This window comes from Oncorhynchus masou, chromosome 15, assembly GCF_036934945.1.
Source record: "Oncorhynchus masou masou isolate Uvic2021 chromosome 15, UVic_Omas_1.1, whole genome shotgun sequence".
Taxonomy (NCBI): Eukaryota; Metazoa; Chordata; class Actinopteri; order Salmoniformes; family Salmonidae; genus Oncorhynchus; species Oncorhynchus masou.
Window position 1 is genome coordinate 17,269,025 of NC_088226.1, and position 10,560 is coordinate 17,279,584.

General features: G+C 44.8%; 1 protein-coding gene across 4 annotated transcripts in view; it reads right to left on the minus strand.

Annotated features, from left to right (window-relative positions):
- LOC135555782 (F-box/LRR-repeat protein 19-like) overlaps positions 1 to 10,560 on the minus strand; it is a 29,851-nt gene extending 19,291 nt beyond the window's left edge. For 3 of the 4 annotated variants that reach the window (XM_064988512.1, XM_064988511.1, XM_064988514.1), the window contains exons 1-2: positions 9,725 to 9,835; positions 3,554 to 3,739 (exon numbers count right to left, since the gene is read on the minus strand). In XM_064988512.1, the coding sequence (XP_064844584.1) occupies positions 3,554 to 3,739; positions 9,725 to 9,775 (237 nt within the window). In that variant the 5' untranslated portion in view covers positions 9,776 to 9,835. The other variant, XM_064988513.1, reaches the window with a different exon arrangement.

A 10,560-nucleotide genomic window follows, 5' to 3' on the forward strand; every position in this document is an offset into this window, starting at 1 on the left:
TGTGCTTAGGCTCATTATCCTGTTGGAAGGTGAACCTTTGCCCCAGTCTGAGGTCCTGAGAACTCTGGAGCAGGTTTCCATTAAGGACCTCTGTACTTTACTCTGTTCATCTTTCCTGACTAATCTCCCAGTCCCTGCTGCTGAAAAACATCCCCACAGCATGATGCTGCCACCACCATGCCTCACTGTAGGGATCTTGCCAGGTTTCCTCCAGACATGACGCTTGGTATTCAGGCCAAAGAGTTCAATCTTGGTTTCATCAGACCAGAGAATCTTGTTTCTCATGGTCAGAGTCCTTTAGGCAAACTTCAAGAGGGCTGTCATTTGCCCTTTACTGAGGAGTGGCATCTGATTGGTGGAGTGCTGCAAAGATTGTTGTCCTTCTGGAAGGTTCTCCCAACGCCGCATAGGAACTCTGGTGCTCTGTCAGAGTGAATATCAGGTCCTCGATCACCTCCCTGACCAAGGCCCTTCTCCCTCGATTGCTCAGTTTGGCCGGGCGGCCAGCTCTAGGAAGAGCCTTGGTGATTCCATACCTCTTCCATTTCAGAATGATGGAGGCTACTGTGTTCTTGGGGACCTTTAACGCTGCAGAAATGTTTTGTTACCCTTACCCAGATCTGTGCCTCGACACAATCCTGTCTCTGAGCTTTATGGACAATTCCTTGACCTCATGACTTGGTTTTTGCTCTGACATGCACTGTCAACTGTGGGACCTTATATAAAACAGGTGTGTGCCTTTCCAAATCATGTCCAATTAATTTAATTTATGACAGGTGGACTCCAATCAAGTTATAGAAACATCTCAAGGATGATCAATGGAAACAGGATGCACAAGAGCTCAATTTCGTCTCATAGCAATGGGTCTGGATACCTAAGTATGGTATCTGTTTTTAATTAATACATTTGCAAACATTTCTAAAAACCTGTTATCGCTTTGTCATTGTGGGGCACTTTTTTTTCTTTAATCCAATTTAGAATAAGGCTGTAACGTAACAAAATGTGGAAAAGGTAAAGGGTCTGAATACTTTCCGAATGCACTGCATGTCCTGTGCATGTTTCAAAAGTTAGGATGTAACATCTGACACTATCTAGAAAATGGCATCAGTTGTACAATTGATAAATTTCCTAATACATTCACTTTTGGATGGAATAGAGCAGTGGTACATTTCTTAGTGAGAGTAGAATAATATTGGTAACGAGGCAAAAATGAGCAGTACGTGTTAGGGCTGGGAATTGCCAGGGACCTCACAATGCAATATTTGGTGCCGATAAGATTTTTATTTTTTATTTTATTTCACCTTTATTTAACCAGGTAGGCTAGTTGAGAACATGTTCTCATTTGCAACTGCGACCTGGCCAAGATAAAGCATAGCAGTGTGAACAGACAACAGAGTTACACATGGAGTAAACAATTAACAAGTCCATAACACAGTAGGAAAAAAAGGGGAGTCTATATACAATGTGTGCAAAAGGCATGAGGAGGTAGGCGAATAATTACAATTTTGCAGATTAACACTGGAGTGATAAATGATCAGATGGTCATGTACAAGTAGAGATACTGGTGTGCAAAAGAGCAGAAGAGTAAATAAATAAAAACAGTATGGGGATGAGGTAGGTGAAAATGGGTGGGCTATTTACCAATAGACTATGTACAGCTGTAGCGATCGGTTAGCTACTCAGATAGCACATGTTTGAAGTTGGTGAGGGAGATGAAAGTCTCCAACTTCAGGGATTTTTGCAATTCGTTCCAGTCACAGGCAGCAGAGTACTGGAACGAAAGGCGGCCAAATGAGGTGTTGGCTTTAGGGATGATCAGTGAGATACACCTGCTGGAGCGCGTGCTACGGATGGGTGTTGCCATCGTGACCAGTGAACTGAGATAAGGCGGAGCTTTACCTAGCATGGACTTGTAGATGACCTGGAGCCAGTGGGTCTGGCGACGAATATGTAGCGAGGTCCAGCCGACTAGAGCATACAAGTCGCAGTGGTGGGTGGTATAAGGTGCTTTAGTGACAAAACGGATGGCACTGTGATAAATTGCATCCAGTTTGCTGAGTAGAGTGTTGGAAGCAATTTTGTAGATGACATCGAAGTCAAGGATCGGTAGGATAGTCAGTTTTTTTTTTTGGCGGTGTGAGTGAAGGAGGCTTTGTTGCGGAATAGAAAGCAGACTCTTGATTTGATTTGATTGGAGATGTTTGATATGAGTCTGGAAGGAGAGTTTACAGTCTAGTCAGACACCTAGGTACTTATAGATGTCCACATATTCAAGGTCGGAACCATCCAGGGTGGTGATGCTCGTCGGGCATGTGGGTGCAGGCAGCGATCGGTTGAAAAGCATGCATTTGGTTTTACTAGCGTTTAAGAGCAGTTGGAGGCCACGGAAGGAGTGTTGTATGGCATTGAAGCTCGTTTGGAGGTTAGATAGCACAGTGTCCAAGGACGGGCCGGAAGTATATAGAATGGTGTCGTCTGCGTAGAGGTGGATCAGGGAATCGCCCGCAGCAAGAGCAACATCATTGATATATACAGAGAAAAGAGTCGGCCCGAGAATTGAACCCTGTGGCACCCCCATAGAGACTGCCAGAGGACCGGACAGCATGCCCTCCAATTTGACACACTGAACTCTGTCTGCAAAGTAATTGGTGAACCAGGCAAGGCAGTCATCCGAAAAACCGAGGCTACTGAGTCTGCCGATAAGAATATGGTGATTGACAGAGTCGGAAGCCTTGGCAAGGTCGATGAAGACGGCTGCACAGTACTGTCTTTTATCGATGGCGGTTATGATATCGTTTAGTACCTTGAGCGTGGCTGAGGTGCACCCGTGACCGGCTCGGAAACCAGATTGCACAGCGGAGAAGGTACGGTGGGATTCGAGATGGTCAGTGACCTGTTTGTTGACTTGGCTTTCAACGACCTTAGATAGGCAGGGCAGGATGGATATAGGTCTGTAGCAGTTTGGGTCCAGGGTGTCTCCCCCTTTGAAGAGGGGGATGACTGCGGCAGCTTTCCAATCCTTGGGGATCTCAGACGATATGAAAGAGAGGTTGAACAGGCTGGTAATAGGGGTTGCGACAATGGCGGCGGATAGTTTCAGAAATAGAGGGTCCAGATTGTCAAGCCCAGCTGATTTGTACAGGTCCAGGTTTTGCAGCTCTTTCAGAACATCTGCTATCTGGATTTGGGTAAAGGAGAACCTGGAAGGGCTTGGGCGAGGAGCTGCGGGGGGGGCGGAGCTGTGTATCTCAATTCTATATGTATTGCAATTTGATACTGTGATTTTATTGCGATTCAATGTTCAAATATATTGCTCACCATATGTCTACTGCAGAGGGACAAGAGAGAGCATAAGCTGCTGAAAACAAATAGGCTGCCTATTTAAAAAGAAGATGGAGAACAAGCTATGAAGGGAAAATACTGCAGTTTTGATGCAGGTACAGCCAACTAGCAGAAAAAAAAAGAAAACGATACCACCTCGAAAATAATATCCTGATATGTAACTGTATTGATTTCTCCCCCCCCCATCACTAGCGTGTGTGTTCTAACTTACCGCTGTGCACTGTCGGAGCAGACAGGACTGCTTCATCCTTCCGGGCCCGCCAAACTTTTTCATGTCCTTGCAGAAGTGGCACTCGCCGCACTCTGTCCGCATGCAGGCCTGACAGCGTCGGCACCGCGTCCGCCGCCGCCGTGCCCCTCCCAGAGCCTTACTGCCTGACATCCCCTCTGCAGTCAACTGGGGAGAGGAGAGACACACAGGTCAATACAAATATAAACTACATATACTAGATGCCAGCAGCCAGACCTCCCCTCTGGAGAGAAAAAAAGACACAGGTAAACAAATGTCTCCAGTGCATTCGGAAAGTATTCAGACCCCCGTTTTGTTACATTACAGCCTTATTCTGAAAAAAACATGTTTTATCTACACAAAAAACAGATATCATATTTACACAATTATTCAGCCCCTTTGCTATGAGACTCAAAATTGAGCTCCGGTGCATCCTGTTCCATTGATCATCCTTGAGACATTTCTTCAACTTGAATGGAGTCCATCTGTGGTAACTTCAATTGATTGGCCATGATTTGGAAAGGCACACCTGTCTATCTCTATAAAGGTCCCACAGTTGACAGTGCATGTCAGAGCAGAAAACCAAGCCATGAGGTCAAAGAAATTATCCGTAAAGCTCCAAGACAGGATTGTGTCGAGGCACAGATCTGGGGAAGGGTACCTACAACTTTCTGCAGCATTGAAGGTCCCCAAGAACACAGCAGCCTCCATCATTCTTAAATGGAAGAAGTATGGAACCACCAAGACCCTTCCTGGAGCTGGCCGCCAGGCCAAACGGAGCAATCGGCGGAGAAGAGCCTTTGTCAGGGAGGTGACCAAGAACCCAACAGTCACTCTGACAGAGCTCCAGAGTGAAGATCCTTCCAGAAGGACAACCATCTCTGCAGCACTCCACCAAATCAGGCCTTTATGGTTGAGAGGCCAGACGGATGCCACTCCTCAGTAATAGGCGCATGACAGCCCAGCTTGGAGTTTGCCAAAAGGCATCTAAAGACTGACCATGAGAAACTAGATTGAACTCTTTGGCCTGAATGCCAAGTGTCACTTCTGGAGGAAATCTGGCACCATCCTTTCGGCGAAGCATGGTGGCAGCATCATCCTGTGGAGATGTTTTTCAGCAGCAGGGACTGGAAGAGTAGTCAGGAACGAGGGAAAGATGAATGGAGCAAAGTATAGAGATCCTTAATGAAAGATCCTCCTCCAGAGTGCTCAGGACCTTAGACTGGGGTGAATGTTCACCTTCCAACAGGACAACGACCCTAAGCACACAGCCAAGACAACGCAGGAGTGGCTTCGGGACAAGTCTTTGAATGTATTCGAGTGGCCCAGCCAGAACCAAGACTTGAACCAGATCGAATATCTCTGGAGAGACTTGAAAATAGCAGTGCAGTGACGCTCCCCAACCAACTTGACAGGAGATTGAGAGGATCTACAGAGAAGAATGGGAGAAACTCCCAAAATACAGGTGTGCCAAGCTTGTAGTGTCATACCCAAGAAGACTCAAGGCTGTAATCGCTGCCAAAGGAGCTTCAACAAAGTACTGTGAAATGTAATACTTCAGTTTATTTTTAATAAATTTACAAACATTTCTAAAACTTGTTTTTGCTTTGTCTTTAGGGGTATTGTGTGTAGATTGATGAGGGGGAAAAAACGATTTAATCAATTTTAGAGTACACTGTAATGTAACAAAGTGAATTCTTTCCAAATGCACTGTACATAACAGATAGGCTGTAACTGTATATGCAGTGTATAAGACTATACCATATGCACATACTGTCTGACAACCCCTCTGCAGTCAACAGAGAGGTCAAACTTCACATACACAACAGTCAACTGGAAAACAGGAGACAGGTTAACACCTGGACATCCACTCTGCAGTAACTGAAGAAAATTATACCGGTTAGCACAAATATGCACTGCAAATACAGATAAGCACCCCAATCGGAATATCCCCTCGTGTCATATGGGAGGGAGGACAAACAGTTCAGGAACATACACAAACTGGGGTGTGCGCCAAAGAGAGCAGGATAGATAAAGAGAAGGAAAGAGGAGAAAGGACAAGAGCTTATTCAGTGAACATACTGAATACGCATGCCAGTGTATTCATAGACCCATGTAAGAGACCAAGAGAAAGACTGACAGTGCAAACACTAGTGGGCAACAGGAGGCCAGTCTGCTCTCTCGACGACTCCTCAGACAGACAGGCTATAGCGTATGCTCTATGCTCCTTACCATCATGTATTCAAATACAACAGGGCACATACTGTAGGGAGTGTATGAAATCTCTGCATTCCATGGCCTCTAATAAAATAGGCTTGGTTTAGTCTTAGCCCAAACCCACGTGACAGGCCCCAAGCTAGTTGCTTAACTTGGAACACAAAGCCTCGGGAACTTAACAGATATTGTTTCTTGTAACAACAAATCCCGCCTCGCCCCTTCACTCTTGGAACTATCACAGGTGATCCTACATTTCCTCAAAACAGCCAGAATCAAAGAGCCCATGGCAAAGGCACTGAGGCCCTGGGTCTTCTCTTCTGTAAAGAAGAATGTGGTTCCTGCCTAGAACGAAAGACTGGTCAGGAAGATCATTATTGCATCATACGTGGCTGTGGATGTTGAGGGGTTTTGGGAGGTTCAAATTGCATTGCGTGGACAACTAAACAGATATATTTTAGGCTGAGGGAATAGGCTTTGAAATGTCTAATGGTCCCATGATTCATCATTAGATCTTGGACATTTGTTTACACACTCTGACATTTTGAGTAACTGCGTTTCAAATTAAGTGCTCACTGATGGCACAATCGTTGTCTCTGTGGACCTTCAGCCAGTGGATGAACTGCATTTGGATCCATTTCTTCTGTTTTCAGAACCTTTAAAAAGAGGCCAAGTTTAATGTTGGTGCCACAATCTCTGGATGGTACTTTAAGGCATAGTACTTATTTAAAAACCTATAGGAAACAACTGTACAGGCCTATCTAGTGCACAATTACATGAGGGTTAGGCATATTTTGCCTGTTAACAGGTAATACACAACTACAACCGATTCCCTTCGGATAGAATTCAAAAGGCTTTTTTGGACTTCAGCAGATACTTCAAAAATAATTTTACCTACGGGGGCATTTTGGCGTGCAGTGTCTGGATTTGAGGGACCAGCTACTCAATGCGTGTATGTCATCTGCTTGCACAGACTGGAATATGTTCCGGGATTCATCCGATGTCATTGAGGAGTTCACCACATCAGTCACCGGCTTCATTAATAAGTGCATCGACGACAACGTCCCCACAGTGACAGTACATACATTTCCAACCAGAAATCCCGCTACAACCTCCGACGAGCCATGAAACAGGCAAAGCATCAATACAGGACTAAGATTGAATCTACTACACCAGCTCTGAGGCTCGTCAGATGTGGCAGGGCTTGTGAACTATCATGGATTACAAAAAGAAACGCAGCCGTGAGCTGCCCAGCCAGCCGACCAGACAAGCTAAATACCTTGTAAGCTTGCTTTGAAGCGAGCAACACTGAACCATGCACGAGAGCACCAGCTATTCCGAACGACTGTGTGATCACTCTCGCCGTAGCCCAGGTGAGTAAGACATTTAAAACAGGTTAACATTCAAGGCCCAGCTGGCAAGTGTTATCACTGAAATGTTCAGCCTCTCCCTGACCCAGTCTGTTATACCGACATGTTTCAAGCTGACCACCATAGTCCTTGTGCCAACGTAACCTCTAAATGACTATCCCACGTAGTATTCACATCTGTAGCCATGAAACATCAACACCATCACCCCAGACAACCTGGACCCACTTCAATTTGCATACCGCCCCAACAGATCCACAGATGACACAATCGCTATAGCAATCCACACTGTCCTCTCCCACCTGGAAAAGAGGAACACCTATGTGAGAATGCTGTTCATTGATTACAGCTCAGCATTCAACACCATAGTGCCCACCAAGCTCATCATTAAGCTAAGGACCCTGGGACTGAACACCTCCCTCTGCAACTGAATCCTGGAATTCCTGACGGGCCACCCCCAGGTGGTGAGGGTAGGCAACAACATGTCTGCCACATTGACCCGCAACACGGGGGCCCCTCAGGGGTGCATGCTTAGTCCCCCTCCCTGTTTACCCACAACTGTGTGGCCGCACGACTTCAACGCCATCATTAAGTATGCTGACAACACTGCCGTCTGTGATCAGGCCTACCACCGCTGGCAATGAGAAAGCTTATAGGGAGGAGGACCGAGACCTGTCAGTATGGTGCCTGGACAACAACCTCTCCCTCAAAGTCAGCAAGATAAAAGAGCTGATTGTAGACTACAGGAAACGGAGGGGCAAGCATGCCCCCATTCACATCAACAGGGCTGTTGAGGAACGGTTTGAGAGTTTCAAGTTTCTTGGTTTCCACATCACTAAGGATCTATCATTGTCGACACACACGAACAGTCACAGAGAGGGAACGACAATGACTCGTCCCCTCAGGAGGCTGAAAAGATGGGCCCTCAGATGGCGTGGGCGCTAAGCTCCTCAAAAATTTCTACAGCTGCACCATTGAGAGCATCTTGACTGGCTGAATCACCGCTTGGTATAGCAACTGCAAGGTGCTACAGAGGGTGGTGCATCCGGCCGAGTACATGACTGGGGCAAAGCTTCCTGCCATCCAGGACCTCTATACCAGGCATTGTCAGAGGAAGGTCCTACAAATCCTCAAAGCCTCCAGCCACCCGATTCATTGACTGTTCTCTCTGCTACCGCACAGCAAGTGGTACCGATTCACCAAGTCTGGAACCAACAGGACCCTGAATAGCTTCTACCACAAGCAATAAGGCTGCTAAATAGTTGGCCAAATAGCTACCCGGACTATCTGCATTGACCCTTTTTACACCATTTTCTTTTATTACTCATCACATATCCGTCTGCTACTGTTTATATCTATCATATTGCCTAGTCACTCTATCCCTAGTTTTATGAACACATAATTCAATTACTTACTGGTACCCCGTGTATACAGCCCAGTTATCGTTACTCCTTGGGTATCTATTATTTCTCTATTTTCAGTGTCTCTACATTGCCACTGTTAGTCTACACCTGCTGTTTACGAAGCATGTGACAAATAAAAATATATTTGATATCATGTCAGATGTGTAGTAGGGTTGGGCCATATTTGAAAAGACCTCTTCTACAATATGCTACTCCAAATATTGCGACATTCAAAAATCGTTTTTTTTAATTTAAATCATATATCAGCCCAACCCTAATTTGTAGGCTATACTTTGCATGACTCAATGTAGATAAACAGATACGTGTGGAATATAATGAGACATTAATGCCATGACACCTTGCTGGCTTGGGGGGGGGGGGCATAGATGATGATAATATAGGATGTTATAAATTAGAGCCAAACATGGACAAAGTGTATGGTCTCTCTCCATCTCACACAAAGAGGGGCTAAGGAAGGAGAGAGGGTAAGGAAGGACAGAGGCATGATATTGCAGAAACTGAACTGAGATAGATGTTAGTACCAGTCAGGCACTCGTGAAATCAAAACAGTAATTTCAATGTGTGCCTCCCCAGAGGAACCTTTGCCAATCAAGCCATGGCATACAATGGGTGTGTTATAACGCAGTACACTTACATCCAGTGACATGTTTTATATGAAATAATTCAGTAAATACTGGGGGTTTGATTCATTAGATGGAAACAAATCATTCAACCAAGTATCGGCGTTGCTTGCTGCTGTGGCAAGCAAGCTTGTTAGCCTGCTTGCTAACAATCACCACAAGCATTTACTTAACACACAAATCATGTATCGATAAAACATGCTTGAAATGTTCATAGCAATGGTGTTTGTTGGGAGGGACTACTGTAATAATACATGGCTGCACGTATTATGGCCTGTAGCGCAAGATTGAGTCTGATGACTAACGTTAGCTAACGTTAGCTAGCTAGCTACAATATAGATGCGCAGCCAATAACTTAGCAGCTAACGTTAGCTAGCTAACTAGTGTGGCTGCTCTACTGGCTACTGTACGTAGTTAGTTCACTACATGTTGTGCAGTGAACATGCTGTACATGAATAACACTGAAAAAAGGATTGTTATATAAATTAATAAAATCAATTAATTACACAAAGTCCTCCGTCATCTCACCTCCATTCGCTTCCCTGCACTATAATCTTCCTCTTTCATATTGCTCAGCATCTTGCAAAAACAATGTAGTAGATACCTGATCACATTGAAGATGTGAGTTTAGTGGTAAACTGTTATAATTACTAACCTCTTGGTATCGAGTCGCATACTCCTTGGTCGCGCATTAGAAATAATATTATTAGCCAACCGTTAGCTAGCTAGCGTTGATATTAGCTGTTAAGGGATCGCTTCCTTGTTTCTTTCTCCTGCAGCCTTTCTTGCTGATTCTGGGTCCCGTGTGGCACGTTCACATGCGTTCCATGTTGTTACAGTGGTGATTGTAGCTTGAAATATAGCTAGATGTTTCCTTCTTGCCAGTGTTATCTCTACTCTAGATTAGGCAGAGATGTAAAGGGTTCCCGAACGGGTATGTAACAATACATTTCAAGACGCAACACAAGCGTTTTTTGTGCCGTTCACTCCTTTCGTTGACCCCTATCCCTGTTTCTTGGTCTCTCAAACGTCTTCCAACGTGTTCTTGAGGTCTTCAAAACATGCAAAATGGCAAATGATTTCGAGACAAAGCGTATTTAAAAAAAAACATCTTATTTCGCAGTTTAAATTTCTGCTGCGGTTTTAACTATAAATTCCAGTCAAAATGAAAGAGACAATCTGAATAGACGGGTAAACGTGGCTATTGTTCTCGTTTTCTATTGTGTGATTCTTGTTTTGTGGGTTTTTTATTAGCTCGTCAGCTACCTTGCTACCGATTTGAAGACACGATTAATCGTCCGTATGCTCTTGGTAAGATTTGAGGCCATCGTTCTCCATTTTTGTCTAGAAAAAAAAATCATAAA